Consider the following 22,464-nt stretch of genomic DNA (forward strand, 5'->3'; position numbering starts at 1 on the left):
AACTCTGGCTCATCCATTTGCTGGCTCAATTGACTCTGGGCAAACTGTTCTCTGCTGAGATTCAGGGAAAACAGGAGTCACAGCAGTTTCACAAAGGGACTGGAAGCAATAAGTGTGTGTGTGTGTGTGTGTGTGTGTGTGTGTGTGTGTGAACCCATCCTAATACAATGGCTGACTGAGAATTGTTATTTCTCTTTCCTTTTTAAACTTCAAAGGTCGTTTTGTCATTGTTTTAAACAGTAAATATATCAGTTATACTGTGGCTACAATATCGTTTTAAACTTTATGCAATACTTGTAGATTATCCTAAGAAAGTGTGATCATCTTGCCTAAAATTCTAAACTGAAGTAAGACTTCCAACTGAAGTCTTGGACTTCCCAGCAGCGAGTCCCTTGTGAAGGTCAGAATTACCACCTAGGGTGGGAGATGGCCCAGGAGGCAGAGGAGCTGTAGAAACCTGAAGACTGTTCCAGTCCTGGGGCCCGCATACAGGAGCAGGAAAGAGGAGCCTTCATGGAAGCCGCCCTTCACTCCGCACATGCACTGTGCTGCGCGTGCCATCACACACGGAGAATGATGACAAACTACTTAAAAACAAATTATATATGGACTGCATCATAGTAAAATTTTGGCTTTAGTTGACACAGACTGCTTCTTTTTAGCAGTGGACATTTGGGGCCCTGGGATTTTCAAACCAGTGAGGAACATTCAAATGCAACTTCTTAGGAAGAATCCACACACCGTGGAATCCATAGTCTTCCATCGGAGAGGTAGTGGTCACTATCCTTTTTAATTTGTGCTTCTCAAAAGCTCTACTTACTAGTCCACATTTCATCCTAATGTGACTCTGAAATGCTTGGGGACAGTGCTGTCTGGGTGATCAGAGACAAGCTTGGTTTAGTGTCACACAGCAGAGCTGTGTCACGGGAACATGAGTTCTGCAGGAATTCTGTGGCAGGAAGAGAAACAGCATGGCGAACCATGCTAACAGTACAGATCTCAGGGACCTCAGAGCCGGGTGTGATTGGCAGGGGCCGCTCACAGCAAACACACAAGATGCAGCATGTTTGCTGGGTAAGTAAGGTACCTGATTACTTCAACTCTACGCACATCGGAAACAACAACCACCAAAACACTTAATTTTTTGTGCTTTTCTTCTGAGCCACCTAAGGGGGGAAATGCTCATGAGCACTTCAAAATATTATATATAGAAGCATAAAACACACCACACACACACACCCACAGAGACACAAACTCACATTCACACACACATACATATATACACACTTTCACATATTCACACAGAAACATATAAACATTCACACAAATACATATAAACACCACACAAACACACAGATATACAAACGCGTATATACACCACACACACTCACACATAGACAGACATAAACATGCATACATACATGCACACAAACACACAAACACCACACGGACACAGAGACAGACACATACACAGACACACTGGAAGACACACACAGACATACACACTCACTCATACCGTGAAAAGATGAGCAGATGAGAAAGTCTAAAGAGCGGGGTCAAGGAAGAAGAATGGAATATATAGGAAGAGAAAGTGGGGGGACATTTGTGGGGAGAAAGGGAGCCAAGAGGGGTGGGGTAGGGAGAGGACCAATAAGAACAAAGTTCAATGACATCCTACTGCATAGAAATGTCACAATGAAACCCATCACTTTGTATGTGAAAAACAAAACAAAACTAACCGAACAAAACCCCAGTAGGACTGAAGGAGTAATTAGAGGACGAGGTCAGTGCCTGAGCAACCTAGAGCTTAAAGGCGCAGCCTATCCTCTGGCCAGAGGCAGCTCACATCTTCAAGACAGATACAAAAGGCCATGTCCGCTCATTAGCAATTACAGAAGCAGGTGTTAGTAGAGAGCAAACACGTTCTGGTTCACCTAAGACCCCTAGCTCCTGCCGGAGAAGGACACTGGAGTGCGCTCCGGATGCTTGCTGTTTGAGGAAGAAACAATGCAGTGGTGACTTTAAGTGTCATCTAGACTGGATTAAAGAAGATTCAGGAGCCTGAAAGTAGTGTGTGTGTGTGTGTGTGTGTGTGTGTGTTTCATTGGGTAATCTGAATAGATCTGGGAAGGCCCACCCTCACATGTATGTACCAAATGAGAGAGAAGGACCAGCAAGGGCGTCTTGTCCTGAAGGACTCACAGTCACCAAATTTTAGACAGTCAAGAGATTGTTATTCCATTATTTTCATTAAGAAAAATCAATGATACAGTAAAGTTGAGTTTTATATGAACACCCGTTTTCCCAGCACTAAGTCCCTCGCTGACGTCTATACTTTGCCTGCCTCGCACCTGTCAATCGGCCATCATCCTGCCTCCATTACCACGAGGAGATTTCAGAGGCTGTCAATAGACACAGTGTATCTAGAAGGACAGAATAAAGGAAGGAACATTCCTTCTCCTGTAAGAATACCTGGGCAAACTTTACTAGGTTTAAAGAAACAAGTAACAAGACCCTCTTGAATAATGCACGGAGACACAACAACGGACACACAACCACATCGTTCGCGTCCTGAGCTGGGGAGAAGGTGTGCAAACCACTTCAGTGTTTCATCCGTCTCCCCGGGGCAGCCCTGCAGACACTGCCACCATCAATTCAAATGCTTCAGTTATGAAGCTGTGGGCTGTCAGGTGTAAATGCCCTCTGTGCTACAGATGGGATGCTGGCAGTGACAAGCTGTTTTCTCTTTGCTCTGTCCCTTACCTCCCCACTCAGGTTCTTCCTTTCTACGCACGACTCCTCTCACTCGGAGCTTTGTGTCACCCAGTTCACAGGCTTGTCATGATGATTGGATGTGAAAAGTCGGAGAGCACCGTGTAAGGGACACCGCGAAGTGGCATTATCAGGGGGACGGTAACGCACTCCTCCCTGAGAGGGCATGGCTACAGGCTACAGCGGTGGCCCACACAGCCTAAGTCGGAGAGAGTTAAAGGTCAAAGGGTCAGAATATTGACCGTTGCTCTACTTTCCTCCGGTCAAGGATCAAGGGGAATGCTGGCTTGTTTTCACTAGCGGAGTGTTTGTTTTGGAAATCATCCCAGCTTTAAAACAATGCTTCCATTAGCTGGGCACAGTTCCTATAATTATCCATCTCCTCGGACCGGTGCCAAACTTACTGCCAAACTTTTCTCCATTCTGTGTGCTAGTCACCTGGGTATTGCCAAAAGAACAAAGACACCCCGGTGTTTAGGAAGGTGTGGGTGGATTTCTTCTCTGAATAAACATTTACCCCTGAACTCTGGATAGAAATTCTTGCAGCAAGACAGCTGCAGGGGCTGTAAATGAGGAGCCAAAGGCTGATGGAAACTGTCCACTGGGGCTGGGGTGGGGTGGGGGGTGCAGCATGTGTACTTAGAGCTCATAAGATGTAAGGTTCCCATTCTGGGGGAGGGGCGATACATTGCAAGGTCAAAGTTCAGTGGGGAATGAGGTAAGATAACCTGACTAGGAGGCAGGTGCACTGTCCACCACAGTGAAGGAGAAGGTGCCAGGACTCAGGCACTTGGTTTTATGAATAAAGGGAACTGAGGAGAAAGATGGAAAAGCCGTTGCTCTCAAAAACATCCCTTCTATTGAGAGCTGACCAGAAAAGACGAAAGTATGGCAAGGATTATTTTGGGTAGATGGATTATACAAAGACACGAGTGTGCGGTGCAATCTGCCTCCCGATGACACTCACACGAGTGTGTTTACAGGGTGAGGGCATCCCAGCCTTGAGGAAACCCAAGACCACACTTGTAATCAGCTCCCAGATCAAGTAGGAAAAGGGGACTCAGGACAGGAATCACTGTTGTTCCCTGGGAAAGAGAATGTCTATCAGCTCCACCTGTCCTGAGCAGAGAGGGAAACATATCCCACTTGTGACATGTTTGCATCTAGCTACAGTCTCCTGTTGCCACCCAGTCCCCCAATCACGCAGCTCCTCTGGGCTGACTCCATACCCACAATGCAAATTTCTCACCATAGCCATGACTCTCATAAGCCAGACATACCCGGGAAACAGGTGGCCACAGCATTAGGGCCTCCTTTCCAGGGGAGTGAATGTCCTTACAACAAGCAGATGAATTACAGACCATACAAACACACATACATTCAGTAAGTGTTTGTAGGGAACACTCGTAAGCGCCGGCGCATACAATGTACATATCTGTGTAAGATGTCACTGCCAGGTTCTGAGTCAGATCCCGTAAGGATCCTGACAGTTTTTAGCATAACTGTTTCTTCTCCTCAATGAAAAGTTTGCTTACCACTGTTGGATCGTGCACCATACCTGACTGCCCAGGGGGTGGGGCGCCCGATGATCCTCTGGGTAGACAGAGAAACACGGTCAGGACAGCAGCTCTATTCCCAGCACAGGGTTCGATGGCTATTGGCTTAGGTGCACCCTGGAAAAGAAAACCCACCATGAGTTTGCATAGGTGACAATGTGGTATGGCTGCTTGCTTTGTGGTTCCTCTGTCCTTCAGGGAGCAAAACTGCATTCCTACTCCCCGGGGAACCCCTGAGCCTGCAGGTGTGTGGTGGGAATAGAGAGGCACATTTCACTATGATAGCCCAGTTAGCATAGCACAGAGGTACACATCCTGGTTACTTCCCCATCTCTGATACCTTAGTGGTGACCTGCATAACACCATCTACCATGCAGATAAGGGATCACAATTCCAAACGTCCCACTGACATACCTTTTTAAAAATGACTTCTATGTGTGCATGTGTGTGCATCAGTGACCTTATAGCTAAAGTCAAGCCGATTGCCACCACTCCGTAGTTTAGACTTTAGCACAGCTTTAGTATACAATACAGTGTTACTGAATCCAGCCTTCCCCATGTACAACAGATCTCCACATTCATCCACCTTCGAAAGCTAGATGTACGGCCCTCACCCCACATCTTCTTCTTTATACCTCCCTGACTCGGTGATCAAGTCTCTGCTCTTTCATTCTGTGCATTTATCTTAAGAAATCTCCATTTTAAGTGAGAGCTCACATGGGCATATCTTTAAAATTACCTAAGTGACAGACATATGTAATAATTGTCTATCATACACTTGTATAAATAAAAGGGTAGACATGAGGTTAATATGTAAATGTTGATAATGAAGGTACTACATTAATGTTTTACCGGGGATTAAATGTGTCACGGCTTTGCACATATTGCCTGATTTAGTTTTATAAGAGCCTTTTAAGATGAGTATATTGAAGAGGGTTCTTCTGTAGCAATTACCCCCAAGTTAAAACATTTTCACCCAGTGGGAGAACATTAAGTCTCAGAAAGTAAAGGAGACATACAAGTCTCAGGAAGCTCCTGAAACAGACAATCTTCACCAGGTCCTCCTTGAGGATACAAGTAGCAACAGATGCTGGGGAGGACACTGGCCAACTCAGATGCCTGCACTCCTCTAATTAGCACCAATAAACTCATTGGTCAACTAAACCAGGCTTGGGTGGAACTGCTTTGGAGCTGTTGTTGATTCTCTATCTGGGATGAAAATGTATTTGAAAGTGTTTCCCAGAAGGCAAGGAGTGAGTATAGACTCTCCACAGCTGGGAAGAAGTGAGAGGGATGGCATGTGGACTCAGGGAGCTGCCTCCTGAATCTGTGTTCTCAACAATACCCTGTGGCCCATGTATAGACAAACAAGCACTCTCATTCACACACATGCACAACTACATATACACACGTATGTATATATTCACCCCTTCCTACTAAACACACACACACACACACACACACACACACACACACACACACACACACATCTTAAATGTAGAGTGACTTTTTGAGACTACAGGTTATCAACTTAGTCTAGAATGGCAGCTTGTGCTACATCATCTGAAAAATTAGAGGTTGGAGACACCTGTCAAAATAGTATATCTGTATAAAGGCAAAATTAAAAGAGGAAAAGATTAATAATAGTGGAAATACCTCTAATTATTAGAACAAATGATTTACTCAGATGTTTTTTTCTACTGAAGATATTTGAACTTTTGAAGAAATATAGACATATGTAGCCATTCACCTAGAATATTCTAGAATATTGCCATTTCCAGAAAGCTTAATGAGGTATTAAAGATAAAATATGCTCCCTTTTATGTAAAACTTAGACTGAGTTCCCAGTTACAATGGTTTTATGTGGTTATAAAAGATTTCTCCTTTATAGCAACATAAATCTCATGTTTAAAATTATCCTCATATTGACAGATTTTGGAAGTTTTTTATATAAGGGTGAAAGTGGCCAAGGTGGAAAGCAAAGAGCATTAAATCGTTCCAAGATAATGTGACTGGCTGTTGTCTGGCTTGTGCCAAGTTACAGGATCCATGCTCTGGTACTTAACAGATTAAGTTTTGAAAATGTTAAGTCAGAATTAGCATAAATACATAGATATTATCCCATGATGTAAATATTTAGGGAATAGCCTTGTCATAGTGCAAGACTAACAGAAAAAAGTACTATGAATTTCCCAACCATTTTTCTATGTAACTGAAATGTATTTTAATTTAATAGATGCAAAACATATGTAAAGGTCAATTTGCTAAAATATACCAGGAGACTGCAAAATGAATTCCAGGTTTAAATGGCAGTAATTTGTTAGAAATATCAAACGCCCTATCAGTGTTGCTAAGAAATAACTGATCACTGGCACCTCCGATAAGGCTTTCTTACCCTGTTTTCTAGCTCTCAGTGTAACAATCAACAGACTTGGTTTATTCAAATTCATTTAAATAACTTGAATATAGAAGCTAGTAGGGTGGAATTTGAATTTGTCTAAAGATCTTTGGGAAACAGTGTTGTTTGGTGTGGGGGATTCAGGAAAACAACACATGGTTTGGGAGTCCATTACTTGGAGCTGTTGCTAGGTTACCTTCCTATTTCTTGACACCACAGGAAAGACTGTAAATACTGAAGGCATCAACTGAAGGAAAAATGAGTGACAAATGGCCGTGTGCTTCTGGTGGGACACAGGCCAGTTAATGAGCACTTTAAACTTGAAAGTCTCAGCCATGGACAAGGCCAAGGCCTGCAGAACTGGAGAACGGGACAGGAGTTAGGGCTCCCAGAATGCCAGCTCCGTAGGATTATTCTCACACTAATTCCCCCATTTTCACATCTGCCATGATTACATAGAAGAAATATTCCTTACAACCTCTTCGTGTTGGTAAACTATGTAAAAGGAGATGATAATTCTACCTTTAACGCAGACTGTCTTACAACTTGGCCTATTTTTAGCTCCTAGACCTTTCATAGAAGAATATTATTAGCAAAGCATGAATCATTCATTATGTTCAAAGTATTAGTAACTGGTCAGTTCTCTGACACTTCTGGAAGGAATTAACATAATTAAAAATGATTGCAAAAGAACTTGTGACAAATATTGCTTTCACTATGGGATTTTAGATTTAAGATAGAAAGAAGTCCTTTATAATCCCTGAACTAAAAGGAAAATAGCGACATGCTACACGTGACCGTATTTTGGCTGCCCTGAGGTTTGTCAGTTGTTTTGAGACAACCATATAACCATGACTCACAATCACCTCACAATGACAGAACTGGGATTTCCTTCAGTTTCCTGCTGTGATGCAGAGAACTCATGGGGAGAAAGCATGGTTAACAACTACGCAACGAGCAGCCCTAGTCTAGGAAGCACAAGACACACAACACACAACATTTACCACACAATGCTCACAAACACACAACATACCTCGTTCACATAACACACAATGCTTGCACAACACACAACATTCACCACACATAATGCTCACATAGCAGAACACACAATGCTCACAAACACACAACACACCTCATTCACATAACACACAATGCTCACACAACACACTGTGCACACAGAACTTTTCGCTTCACCCACTGGAGGTTTTTCTAACTATAGAACTTAATTTCAAGTCATCATTATGAAGGGTCATAGACTTTACAGCAAAGTCTTTCCAGTCTCTTAAACTTGGGGATAGCAAATACTCTCAAGGTACTTCTTAAAGCATAGTATGTTCTGAAGGTGTGACTGTCATTAGAGGCAGGGACCTGTCTTGAAAAACTGCTGTGACATGAATCTCAGCAGCTTTAGAACACAACCACATCCCAGTGAGGCCCATCTCTGGAAGCCCTGCATGGTAGCTGGAGACTTATTGGGATATTTGATTTTCTTCCACTAGCTATTCACCACATATGACTCATAGGTTCGAAGTGAAGGTCTGGAGTAAGACTGTAACATGGCGGTCAGAGACAGGTGTATGGAGTCTCTAAGTAGATTGAATTAAAAAATTGTTGTCAACCAACGGAACATGTCTGTGGGTCAAAATGGGCACAAAGACTGCCACAAGAGGTCTGTAGCACAAAAGAGCATTCCTGGGCCTCCGGGCAGGACCCTCTAATGATGTGAGAGCAACCCCTCAAGTCTTGTCACTAGCTCCAGAATCAGTCTTCCCCCTCTGCCATCTTTCATGATCTAGGACTTTGTCCCTACAGTGGCTACTTTCATGATCCACAACCCTCAAAGCCACATCCAAGCGTGACCGAGCCAAGAAGCTTTCCTTGGTCTGAGAACCTGCCCACTTCCTTTCTAGGTCTTTAGAGATGATGAGCCTCTTTAGTTAAGTGGTTTCCCATCCCACTTGATCAAGCCCTTGGAGACCTGGCCTGTTTCTTCCTTCCCTTTTTACTTCTCTTATTTTGTCACGCTTCGGAGCTGTAGAACATGGTCTTGGACCTATGTAAACTCTCTACCATGTGTCCTGCTTTGCAATCTAGGCTGGCCTGTAATTTATGATCTTTCTTCCTGAGCTTCTCCAGTGCTGGTGTCAGAGGCGTGTGCTATCACACAAGCTCCACAGCTGAGTTCCTTACTCCTCACTCACCTCCTATAGCTACTTCCTCCTCAAAATGCCTGAGTATTGTGTCAAGTGGGGGGTATGACTCTCAGCATTTAAGATATTGAAGTGCATGTTGGGTGTTAGTGATGGTTCCAGCAGGCCCGGGGTTAGTCGATGCCTTGCCTGTACTCTCTGCTGCAGGGAAGAGTGTAAAACAAAGGAGACATGAGCAAGGAAGCTTGTCACAGGGGTCGCAGTGAGCCAACAGTATGACGTCACATATCCAGTGCTGAAAATAATAACTATTAACAAGTACGGGGGATTTTAGATGTCTGTGTGCTGCTTGGCATTAAACACACATTGTTACATCCAACTCTGCAACAAGCTTATGAGGAGAAACCAGTGGTTTTTCAACACACAGTGGAAGAAATTGGAATTTAGAGGGGTCAGTTGATATTACACACACATACACACACTTGCATGTATGCACACACATAGGGATACTTACATAAGTACACACACACACAGAGGCACACACACTCACACACAAGTGCATGCACACACACAGGCAGCACAAAGGCGTGCACACACACATTCACACACAAACACACACATGCATGTGCACACCCAATTGGTAACTATAATGAGCACTAACAGTGGGCGGGTCCCAAGGTCAGCTTTGCCATTGTCAGTTTAGATGTCACTAAGCCATTTCCCCCAAATGTAAAGTGATAAGCGTGCTGAGTGACTTTTAGGGTCCTTTTCCTCCTCAATAATTCGTGATTGTGGCTTAGGATAGACTCTGGAACACCGGACATCCAAGTGACTAGTACTGAGCCTCAGCCTCATGCAGTTTAAAATCCCAGTGCCTGGCAGTACTTTTTCTGCTCTGGCACTTTAAATGGCTGCTGTAATTTAAGAAATATTCTTATACCATGTGATGAATACGTCGCAAAGGCCTAAGTGGCTACCACTGCCAAAAACGCAATTAGAAAATTGAATGAACGGACCGAGGATTAATGCGGCCGTGTTACACCCGTCAGCAGCAGTGAGTGTGTGACAGAGAGGAAATGTCTGACAGTATTCACCAGCTCTGATCTGATATACGCGTGAATTATTAAAAATGCAAACAACTGCACATTAATCACTCTAGCATTCACTCCAGAGACGAGTCTAAGGGCGTCCTGATCAGACCTTATAAATAGGAATGAACGGCTTGGAATTTGCCATTTAATGACTGCTTAAGTTGGTAGAAATTTTAGTTTTGATAACACTAGTAAAGCTGAATTAAACTTACTGAGCCTTGAGTCAAGTCAGCAGTAGATTGATCCACAGCTAATCACATGTTGAATTCCACGGGACCAGCAAGTCCCGGGATTCTAAATCCCCAGGTTGGATTCCTGGCCTTCGAGGTTGGTCTTGAACATGGTGAGGTAGCAAAGCTTGATCTTTACTCCCTGACTTCCCGCTCACGGGATGATAAACAGAACGGGTCCCCTAGCTGGCTCTTCTCAGAGGGAGAACTCATAGTGACAAGGACATTAGGCTGACGGACCCTCAGAAGCGGGACTGAACCATCCCAAAAGTCATTTCAGAGGCCACCCGAGGGAACGGCTGAAGGGGGAAGACAACATTTACAAAGTGGCCGGATGCTCTGAAGGACCGAACTGTCAATCACTTTCACACTCTAGCTAGTATTTCCCTTCGAGGAAACACCTCCACACATCCCTGTTCTTATTACATATAAGCACACACGCAAAACCACTCATGTATGCTGAAGATTTAAGTCTGTGCTTAACTGACCGGTCGGTATGCGGCAGGGGCTTGGGAGTGAGGAGGCTCTGTGGTGGCGGCAGCTCCTTTACCACCTGCTTCTCTAGGAGGTTAGAAGCCAGAAGGAAAACGCCTTGTCTAATTGGTGAATGATTATAAACGCTGATTCTTTAAAAATTAATTCCTAGTAGTATTTTTCAAGAACTTGACACGGAGTATCTCTGAAATAATTTGTGTAAGTGGAATTTTAATAATCTATATTCTTCTCGGCACCTCAGTACAAAAGTAATTTAACCACTATGTTTCACGTGTGAATTTGAAAATAGGGACTATTATTCCGGGCCTTGAGAGGCAGTGCCAAATGAGACAAAAATGTGTGGGTCATGTCAGCCACGTTCCTCCCTCCCTCTGTCCCGCTGTTTCCACCCAGACGGAACAGCAGCACCCGTCAACACCAGAAGGCCTGTGCACTCCTTTCTCCCCGGGCCCTTCTCACGTTATACTGATGGAGTAGCTCACCTTCCTCTCGGGGACCAGTGAGTCATGCTGGGGCTGAGAGGCAGCGGGTGCTCTGGCTTCGGGCTGCTTTCTCATAAAGCATGAGCTTGGGGGAACCTCTTGTCTCAGATGTCTGATGGGTAGAATAGAGCTGAATGTGGCTTACTCACGGTGTTGTTACAAGGACTAGAGGCTGTATAGTTACTCCCAGACATACAAGAAGCACTTGTAAGTCAGCCATCCTGAAAACACCACCCACCCAGTTCTCACTTAGCTTTGGACTTAACTGGAAAGGAAGCCACTGGGGGCAGAGGGACAGTATAGACTCTCCGTTAATAGTTTGAAGTGGGTGGATTGAGAAATCCTGCTTTCAGGTGAGACTTCTGTTGTGGGAAGATAGGTAGCTGGTGCCACACACCTGCTGCGCTGCTAAGAACATCCTGTTGATCTACACCGAGTGCTGCTTTTATCAGGTCTTTATCGGGGGCCTCACGTGCCGCACGAACAGACTCAGAGGTGTTTGACAGACACCTCCTGAACAAGTGGATATTCAGGAATGCATGCACACCGAGTTTTTCCTTTCCAGATTGTGCAAGGCAAATCTCTGAATCTTGTGGAAGACATAAACAAAACAGAACCTCAATCTGGAGCAGATCAATAGACAGCAATAAAGAAGTTAATTATGCTCTTGCTATGATTCCTCAGACTAGTCTATTCCAGATCATGTGTCATTAATGCAAAATGCCACCTTAGGAGCAGCTGCCAGGCCAACTCTATTTAAAAGGTAAACAGTAGGTACTGGGTGCTGAGGAGGGTGCAGCTGACTGTACCTAGGCATCTACAGGAGTGTTCTGTAAACGTGCAAGAAGCCCCAAAAGTCAGAGCAGAGGAGGCACAGGAGGGTGACCAGTAGTTTGTCAGAAAAAGAAGGAAGGGTAGAGGTTTCTGGCAGAGGGGAGAATCTGAAGGAAGAGTCACAATGCAAATGGCCCCTGGGAGATGGCTAAAAGTCCCGGGGCATCGTAGGAATTTCCACGTGGAGGAGGATAAGAAGGCAGAGAAGAGACAGAGCTCTTGAAGCAGCCCAGGGCCCTCGGCAGTTCCCTCTCACTCTTAGGCCAGGGCTGGGATGACGGCCATCTTGGAGCGGAGGTGGTGAGGCTGATGGACCTGCCCGTGTGGAGAAGTGTGTGGAGAAACCGCAGACGGACACTACAAACCCCTCTCAGCAAGGAACCGCGTTCTGGTGAGCTGTCAGGCTCAGTGCACATTAAATTAAAACATTTACTTCTGAAACTTCCATCATAAAAGTAAATCAAGAGGCACTGCGAAAACTAAGAGTCAGCAGAAAGACAGAAAGTGCAGATTTGGCAATATTCTTAATGAGGAATCAAATGTTAATAGATCCAGCATAATAAATGACTTTCTGCTATGATTATTACACCAATCACAACCTATTATAAGTAAGAAGAACATGGTGAAAACTCCGAATGAAAAAGCTTACTTAAATCGCACGGATGCGTGTGTCAGCACGGTAGAGTAAGACTTGTCTGGACACAAAGAACGAGTTACTCTGCGGGACAATCTTTCTAGGAAGCTCAACATTAACCCTACAAAGGCCAAAGTTTAACTGTTTGGAGCATTAAAAAAAATAGTGTGGGGCCAGAGAGATGGCTCGGAGGTTAAGAGTGCTGTTCTTCAAAAGGTCCTGAGTTCAATTCCCATCAACTACAGAGCAGCTCGTGTAATGGGATCTGATGCCCTCTTCTTGTGTGTCTGAAGACCATGACAGTGTACTCATAAACAAACAAACAAACAAACAAACAAATAAATAAAAAAGCCTTTAAGAAAATTGTGTGAAATAAACAGTTTCCTCTGCCAAACTGTAAAATACTAAATATAATTTAATACTTGTGTACGCTGCTGATACAGGGGGTGCACATATGACTGTGGAGGGGCGTCATGGCAGAAGCTGTTTCCTTCCTCCCATCCACCCTGCCCAGGAGCCACCAACACCATCTTGCCTGCTGCTTATTTGCTATTTATATCCAGGTAAGTAAGGATCCTGCACCCGCCAGGAAGGAGCACGGATGGTTTTCTACAGGACACACGGTGGTGCGCAGGCTGAACCGATCTCGAGGATTCTTCTTCTCCACTTTCCTCTGTTGCTATGGATATGGCTATCTCCTGTCAACCCCAGTCCCAAGCCCATGGACCACAAGGCAGGCTAGCCTTTTCAATTTCAAGACCCCCAACAATAGAATTTTGAAACAATCCTATTAATAATGTCTAGAAATATTTCACTGGACTCAAGTGATCTTTTGCACAGGAATCAAACTTATGTTTAAAACAGACATGATACTGGGCACATTATTTAACTTTCCTATTCCTAAATTCTCCATATGGGAAATTGAAATTATTATAAAACCTAACTTCTGAGATTATGCTAAATGTTAAAAAAGGTAATACAAAAATAAATGAGGCTGGCCAAAACCAGGTTTAAAAATTTTATCAAAGATCAAGTAATTCACAAATGTAATTTTTTAAGTCAAATTAATTGAATTTAATTGGTTGGGTCAGAGGGGAGGCAGCAAGGGGGCTTTATGTGTTAAGATCTTTTGTTGTCTTTCTGGATGCTTTTATCTTCTCAGACATGGTCTCAATGGATGAGACCAATATTCTAGTGTCTTAAAGTAGGAAGTGAGTCCCAAGTTCAGACATTATGCAATAGTGAGGAAGACGGTCAGTCAGCAATGCCAATGTTACAAAGCTCTGAGGTAAAGCCTCCTAGAAATACATATGGCATAGGGGGCTTCCTGCGTGCACAGCAGAGAGAGAAGTATTATATGGGAAGACATGCTTAACAATGGCTTCCTAGGTGTTCTCAGCACCTCTGGCTGGCCCAGGGAGTCCCCGTTTGTTTGCCCACTTTCTATTATTAGTTAAATAAAAATGTCCTTGATTTATAGGGAAGAGTCTTTACATAGACAGGTTTTTCTGTCTCTAAAAGGTCATGTGATTCCCCTGTGGGCATATATGTCACACCTAGTCTCAATGGATCCTGCAAGATGGCATTTGTCACACTTGCTCATGGCCTAAAGAATCCTTACAAGTCAAGACTAAACACACTGAAGCAGTGGTTCTTTGTGGCTTTTCCTCACATGGTTTCACTATGTGCGTTCAACTACCTCATCACAACGTGTATTAGAGAGTGAATAAAACTCTCCCCACGGCTGGTTTGTTTTAGTCCCAAAGCTCTGCTTTTAGTGTGACTAAGAATTAATGGTCAGAGTCTGTGCAATGAGCCCTGACCTAGCTTCACTCACGCCGCCTTACAAACTCTCTTCTGGTGATAGTAATTATCTCATTGATTAAGCCTCAAGGAGCCTTCTGTCACTGGGCGTGGCCCACCGCACACATCTGGATTAGTGTGCTTTCCTTAAAGACCAGAGCAGGATGATTAGGATATCAACACCATAAAAAAAAAAAAAAAAAAAAAAAAAAAAAAAAAAAAAAAAAAAAACAAACAAAAGGTATCAAGAAGGAAATAAATGAATCTCGGCTACTTTTGCTTTGGTCTGTAGTAAATTAAATGCCGCCCCCGCCCCCTCCAAAGTCACAACCAGTAGAATCTAAGAATGACCTCTTGTTTGAAAATACAGTTTTAACAGTTTGACAGGTTGAAAATTTCTTCCCCAACCACAGTTTCAGTGTTGAAGCACTGATCCCCTGAGGTGAGGTTTTCAGGAGGTAATTAAATCATAAGGCTTTACGTTCAGTGGTTTAACTCACTGACTAATTCATGGCCTAATGGGCCACTAGGAGGTGGTGGAAATTCTTAGTAGGCCTTCAAAAAGTGGCCTAGCTGGAAGAAGAAGGCCACTAGGGGTGTCCCTTAACCAGGCATATTTTCTTGTCTCCATGGCACCCAGTTTGGCTGCACCACATGCTCCTGGTTGTGACCTCTGTTTCACAGCAGGTCACAGCAATGGGGCCAGCAACATCTGTGGAGACATACGAAACTGAGAGCCAAGTACATGGACTGGAACACCTGAAACCGTGAGCCAACACACTTTCTTTTTATAATTTTTTTTTTTTTTTTTTTTTTTTTTTTGCTGATCTGCCACAGCAACCAAAAGCTGACAGATGCAAGGGACTTTCAGAAGCAATTAATTAGGATAATAAAAAAATTAAAGCAGAGTAGATCCAACATTCTCTTAAGAGGGTAGGCCATGCAGAGATAATACAAAGAGAATATTGCATGTGGAAGAAAGCCAGACCTGGAGAGGTGAGGCCACAGGGAATGAAGCTCCTGGTTTGCAGACAGCCAACTACCAGAGCCAGGGAAGAAACTAGATCTCCATTCTCCTTCAGGACCTCGGAAGGAATCAACTCTGCCAACATCATCTTAGTTTCTGACCCAGAGAACTGTTTTAAGCTGCAAATTGGTGGTACCTTTCTATGGCATCCTTGGGGAGCCAATCCAGTGTCTTTACTCCCAAACTGGTCTCTATTAGAAAAGCCAAGCAACACTGTCTCCTGTCATCTCCCATCGTTTAGGAAATGACACTGTTGGTGTAATCTGAAATGGTGACCAATATGGCATTGGGGTCATTTAGCTACATTTATTTAAGAAATATGTAAAATATCAGACAAAAGGGCAAAGGTCAGCATCAAAGTTCACAAAATTAGGAGAGTTTGGTGATCAGCCTCAAATTAATGACATTAATAAACTTGGAAACCATCATATTTGCTTCTAGGAATGTAGGCACAGGCTATGCTGGGTGTGAGGTTTCCTAGGAAACGGATTCTGAGACTTTGAGATGTGTGAAGATGGGCAAACAGCCTCAGGAGTAGCATTTGTGAAGGGTGAAGGCTACAGCTCAGAAAGTGAGCAGCCTCGGGTGGTGTGAAGCCTGCTCTGAGTGAATGGGTCTTTCTGAGAGTTAGAGCTTTCCTATGGAATAAGGATTTCTCCAGTGGGATTACACACCGTGGGAGGTCAGGTTCCCCTGCAGAACTATGGCCCTCTGAGCTGGGAGGATGAGAAGAAGCTCAGTACCAAAGGTCTAACACATCCCAATCCTCCTACATTTTTTGAAACTATAAAGAAAACATCATATTAGCCGAGAGGGGACTCTAACCAGGCTCAAGTAAATGAACCTCAGAAGCAAGTAGGTATAGCCACTGTAATGACTGACAAAACACACTTCACACCAAAACTAATCAGAAGACATAGGGAGAACTCTACATACTTATCAAAAGAAAAATTCCACTTAGAGATATTGCAATTTTGCTATAATTTATATATATATACACATATGTAAATTATATATAATTATGTTATAACATTTATGTACCAAAAGCTCGAGCAACAAATAAATAAAAAGAAACATTACTACATCTAAAATTAAACATTGACTCTCACAAACTGACAGAGGGAGATTCTGATACCTTCAGAGATAGGCAAGTCATCCAGACAAAAACTAAATAGACACATGGCAGAGTTAATGCCACACATAAAACAGACCTAGCAGATATCTAAAGAACATCTCTCTCTGTTTCTCTCTGTCTCTCTGTCTCTGTCTCTGTCTCTCTCTCTCTCTCTCTCTCACACACACACACACACACACAAACACACAAATGTGCTTTCTTCTTAACAGCCCAGGGAGTACTTTCCAAAATTGATCAAATACTCTGACACAAAGTGAATCTTAGCAGATATAAGAAAATCAAAATAACACCACTCATCCTATATGACCACCACGGATTAAACTGGATATCAACAAAAGCAAAAATAAAAGAAAGTATACGAATACAAACTGAAAAACTCACTATGGAATGGAAAAAAATGAGTTAAGACAAATTCAGAAGGAAATTGAATTTTTTTTTTTTTTTTTTTTTTTTTTTTAGAATTGAGTAAAAATATAAACATAACATGCCAAACTAATGGGTCACAGTGAAAGTGGTCCTAAGAGGCAAGTTTGTAGCATCAAGTGCCTACAGTTAAAAACAAACAGAGAGAGAGAGAGAGATCTCATATTAGCAAGGTAACAACATGCCTAGAAGGTCTAGAACAACAAACAGACCAAAGGAATAAGTGGTACAAACTAGTCAAACTTGAGGCTTCAGCCAATAACACAAAACAACAGCAAACAGCACAACACACCCACAGAACACTGAGTTGGTTCTTTGAGAAAATCTAAAATTAATGAATCCTTATTTGGATTAACTGAAGGAGAGAGAAGATAAAATCTTATCAAACAGATAAAATTAGAGAGATCACAATATGCATCAGAAAATCAGGAGAATCCTAAGGATATATTTTTAAAAATCTGTATATTATCAAATTGGAAAACTGAAAGGAAATGGATACATTTCTTAACATATATGACCCACTGACATAAAATAAAGATCAGATAAGCAATTTAAAGAGACTCGTGACCCTAGTGAAATATAAGCAGTAAAATTCACCAGGCTGCCCCCACCCCCAAAACGCAGGGCCAGATTGATTCTGTACAGAATTCTACCAGACCATCACAGAAGAATTAGTGTCACTACTTTTCAGATCATTCTCCAAAAGAGAAACTGATGGAACATTGCCTAATTTGTGTTATGGGACTACAACGACCCTGATACATAAACCATATAAAGACCCAACAAAGAAAGAAAATTACATGCCATTTTTCCTTATGAGCATAGACACAAATATTCTCAATGAAATACTCATAAGCTGAATGTGAGAACGTATGTAAAAGATATCCACCTTCATTTTGGATTAGATTTGTATGCATCTTATTGAATATTTTTGTATCTATATTGCTAAGGGAATTAGTCTGTAATTCTTTTCCTTTGTTGAGTCTTTATGTGGTTTGGGTATCAGGGTGACCATGCCTCACAAAAGAAATATGGCGATGTTCTTTCTGTTTTTATTTTGTGCAATACTTTGAGGAGTATTGGCGTTAACCCTTCCTTGAAAGTCTGGCAAAATTCTGTGCTAAAACCATCTGACCACTGAGATTTTATGATTGGGAGATTTTAAAAACTGCTTCTATTTCACCAGGTCTATTTAAATTGTTTATGTGATATCTATTTAACTTTGATACGTGTTACCTAATAAGAAAATTATCCATTTTCTAGATGTTTTCATTTTGGTAGAGTATAATTTTTAAAGTATATCCTATGACTCTCTGAATTTCTTCAGGTTCTAATGTTATGCCCCACCCTTTTGATTTTACTTTTGCTTGGAAGCCTAGCCTTTAACAGCTGAGTCATCTCTCTGGACCACTGTTTCTGATTTTATTAATTTAGATATTATTTCTCCATCTTATTGTTAGTGCGGATAAGGGTTTTTCCAGCTTGCTGATTTTCTTAAAGAACCAACTCTTTGTACAGTCCAGTCGCCATCATGGGGGCCACCTCTCACAGCAGAGGGAACAAGCACACAGCCCCGCGACCAGACATCATGCAGAGAGAGGGGTCTACACTGGAGGTCTCCAGCGGGCCTCTCCCACCAGAGACGGCTCAACCCCATGGAAGAGGGGAAGGAACAATTGTAGGGATCACAGGGGATGGAGAACATGGCTCACTGAATCATGCATGGGGATGCATGGGGATGCATCTGGTCTTCAGCCTATGCTAGCTTGGCAGTTTGATGGGACTCCTAACAGTGGAAGTTGGTGTATCTCTGACTCCTTTGCCTGCTCTTGGGACTCATTTTACCTTAATGGGTTGCCTTGTCCAGTCTCAATGAGGGCCTTTTGCCTCAAGTTATTTACCTTGTTTTGTCCTGTTTGGCTGTCATCTGTTGAGGCCTGCTCTCTTCTGGAGAGGAAATGGAGGGGGAGTGAATCTGTGGTAGTGGAGTGGTGAGTGTGTGAGGGACTCTGGAGGAGAGGAGGAAGGAGAAACAGTGGTTGGGGTGTGTTGTATGAATCTATTTTCAATTAAAAAAAAGATTATCCGCCATGATCAAATAGGCTTCATCCCAGAGATGCAGGGGTGGTTCAATATATATAAATCAATAAACATAATCCACCACATAAGCAAACTGAAAAACAAGAACCACAGTCATCTCATTAGACACAGAATAGGACTCTGACAAAATCTAATGTCCCTTCATGATAATATTGTGGACAGATTAGGGATGCAAAGGACGTATTCCAACATAATAAAGGCAATATATCACACATCCACATCCAACCTCAACACACATGGAAAGAAACTCAAAGCAATTCCAGTAAAATCAGGAACAAGACAAGGAATCTCCTCAGATTTATGTAATAGTACTTAATGTCTTAGCTAGAGTCGTAAGACAACAAAAGATCAAGGGGCTATATTAGGAATGGAAGAGGTCAAAGCATCTTTATTTGGATGTGATATGATTGCATATTAAAAAGGACAATAAAATCTCAACCAGGAAACTTGTACATCTGATAAACATCTTCAGCAAGATGACAGGATATAAAATTAACACAGGAAAAAAGTCAGTCGCCTCCTGTCTGCAAATGACAAACAGACTGATAGAGAAGTCAGGGGACAAAACCTCACAACATCCAGAAAAGAAGAGGAGGAGGAGAAGGAGGAGGGGGACCTCGGTGAATTGTCCTCGGTGGGGACAAGCTCAGCAGGGTAGAGTGGGTGAGAGCTAAGGCAGTGCAGGGTAGAGTAGGTGAGAGCTAAGGCAGTGCAGGGTAGAGTAGGTGAGAGCTAAGGCAGTGCAGGGTAGAGTGGATGAGAGCTAAGGCAGTGCAGGGTAGAGTGGATGAGAGCTAAGGCAGTGCAGGGTAGAGTAGGTGAGAGCTAAGGCAGTGCAGGGTAGAGTGGGTGAGAGCTAAGGCAGTGCAGGGTAGAGTAGGTGAGAGCTAAGGCAGTGCAGGGTAGAGTGGGTGAGAGCTAAGGCAGTGCAGGGTAGAGTAGGTGAGAGCTAAGGCAGTGCAGGGTAGAGTGGGTGAGAGCTAAGGCAGTGCAGGGTAGAGTGGGTGAGAGCTAAGGCAGTGCAGGGTAGAGTAGGTGAGAGCTAAGGCAGTGCAGGGTAGAGTGGGTGAGAGCTAAGGCAGTGCAGGGTAGAGTAGGTGAGAGCTAAGGCAGTGCAGGGTAGAGTGGGTGAGAGCTAAGGCAGTGCAGGGTAGAGTGGGTGAGAGCTACGGCAGTGCAGGGTAGAGTAGGTGAGAGCTAAGGCAGTGCAGGGTAGAGTAGGTGAGAGCTAAGGCAGTGCAGGGTAGAGTGGGTGAGAGCTAAGGCAGTGCAGGGTAGAGTGGGTGAGAGCTACGGCAGTGCAGGGTAGAGTGGGTGAGAGCTAAGGCAGTGCAGGGTAGAGTGGATGAGAGCTAAGGCAGTGCAGGGTAGAGTGGGCGAGAGCTAAGGCAGTGCAGGGTTGAGTGGGTGAGAGGCTGACACACACTCAGCATCAGGAAGGAGTGGGTGTGGAACCAGCAAGTACAGCCCAAGTGAAGAGGACCACAGGGCGGAGTCACTGTGTGTGGAACTGAAGAGCAGAGTAAGGGTGAACCCCAAAGGATTCCTTCGCCTGTGAATGGAGGGCTGAGTTAGGACAAAACCCAGGCCCACAGGGGACGCTGGGACACCTGAGCACCTGAGCTCTGAGACTGGGAACTGAGTATCTTCCAGACTTGAAGAAATGAAGTAAAGGTGAGAAGAACCCCAGGCTGGGAAGGAGTTATCCCAAGCCCACCCCTCCCTCCTCAGCACTGCCCTCTGGTTCTGGTGATCAGGGAGTGGCCGTCCTCCCTGCCTAGGAATACACCTCCAGCCAGGATGTCCCTGCCCTTGGCTTCATCCAGAAAGGATGACATCTCACCCACAGACTCTAAACCAGGTTAAGACAGAAATATACACGGATTTCTTCCAGTTCTCACGGTTTCCAGGGCCTGGGCTTTCCCTCTTTTATTTGCTTCATAAAAGGGAGTTTGCACCCACTAATCTCTGTAAGTAGGTCCATATTTTCTGAGATCACCTCAAAAGACAACCATTTGAACAAGGTGAAGTTATTATTTGTCAGAGAATTTAATCATATTTATTTTTCTTGGTAACGTTTCGTAGTGCCTTTAGTTAACAGCAGGTAGCTAAGGAAACTTTAGTGTCTCAGTATCGATAAAGTTTACTGTTCTTTCTCTAACAACTAAATCTCATTTGACCCTGAAAGCTGCTTTGTGAAGTGATAAGAGGAAGAAGAGAATGAGCTACATCCTCTGGCTTCACAGAGGGCAGCACCATGGCTCCCTTAGTTGAGGGCACAGTGTAGGTAGCACACTCCCTCTCTACCTGTGGGCATCCTTCAGCCCACTCCTTCTCACCCCCAAGTCATTCCAACGGGAAGAACACTTCTATGCATCCATGTGGATGCTGGGTTTTATCACGATGCTCATTCATTTTATACTCACATTTATTCTTATTAATTAAAGTTAGAAAACACATGGGCTGGGAAGATGTGTGCTTAGCAGTGTGAAAGCCTGTAAGCACGTGCGCGTGCGCGCACACAAACACACAAACACACACACACACACACACACACACAGAGCATACTCGCACAGAAAGGAAGGAGGAGGGAGGGAGGGAGAGTAATACGCTTCAGCATGGTGGCATAGTCCTTTAATCCCAGCATGGCAGAGGCAGAGGGGACGGGTGGATCTCTGAGCTTGAAGCTGACATGGAGACTCTCAGAGAAAGGGAGGGGTTGGGAAATCTGTTGGCAACCCCAGGCCCCCTGCTCTCCCTTCTCTAGCAGCTCTGAGTCCACACACAGAAGAGGTACGATGAACACATGTTGGGAACCACATACGGGGAAAGGAAGGGCAGACATCACACACTGGGGTCCTCTCTCGTGCAGCATGAAGCAGGGGAGTGCGTTGGGAGGCCTCTGGAGCCACGGCAAGATAAGGAAGTGACCAGCAACCCCTCACAGTAACTCCTTGGTGTATTTTGACAAGCAGCAGGAAGTAGAAGTACATATTCAAAAAACATTTAATCTTCTTGGGTTTCAATTTTTCTGGAAAATACAACATGGCTGACCAATGAGGAGGGGTTGAGGGAGGGAGTGGTCCCCAGATTGCTCCCAGCCACAGAGCAGAAGCAGCTTTGGAACTGTGCTTCTGACTTTCTACCTGTACCTTTTTATGCGAGCTAGGAAAAAGTCACCCAGGCAGTGAGGGCTGATGGACAGAAATTAGGTGACAAGAGACAGACTGTCAAGTAACCATCTTGTCACAACTGGCCATAGGAAGACATCAGTTTTGGCTAAGGCTTCTCCAGGGGAAAAGTCCAGTTGTGACAGCATCTTCCATACGTTTCT

The 22,464-nt window shown here is 43.8% G+C and overlaps 1 protein-coding gene across 1 annotated transcript in view; it reads right to left on the reverse strand.

The window, feature by feature from the left end:
- The window catches only part of ATRNL1 (attractin like 1), a 494,725-nt gene that overhangs the window by 80,485 nt on the left and 391,776 nt on the right, over positions 1 to 22,464 (reverse strand). Inside the window, exon 28 of the mRNA XM_080912593.1 lies at positions 4,331 to 4,445. Within this exon, the coding sequence (XP_080768719.1) occupies positions 4,331 to 4,445 (115 nt within the window). The remainder of the gene's footprint in view (positions 1 to 4,330; positions 4,446 to 22,464) is intronic.

The sequence above is a fragment of the Micromys minutus genome, assembly GCF_963924665.1.
Source record: "Micromys minutus genome assembly, chromosome: 2".
NCBI lineage: Eukaryota > Metazoa > Chordata > Mammalia > Rodentia > Muridae > Micromys > Micromys minutus.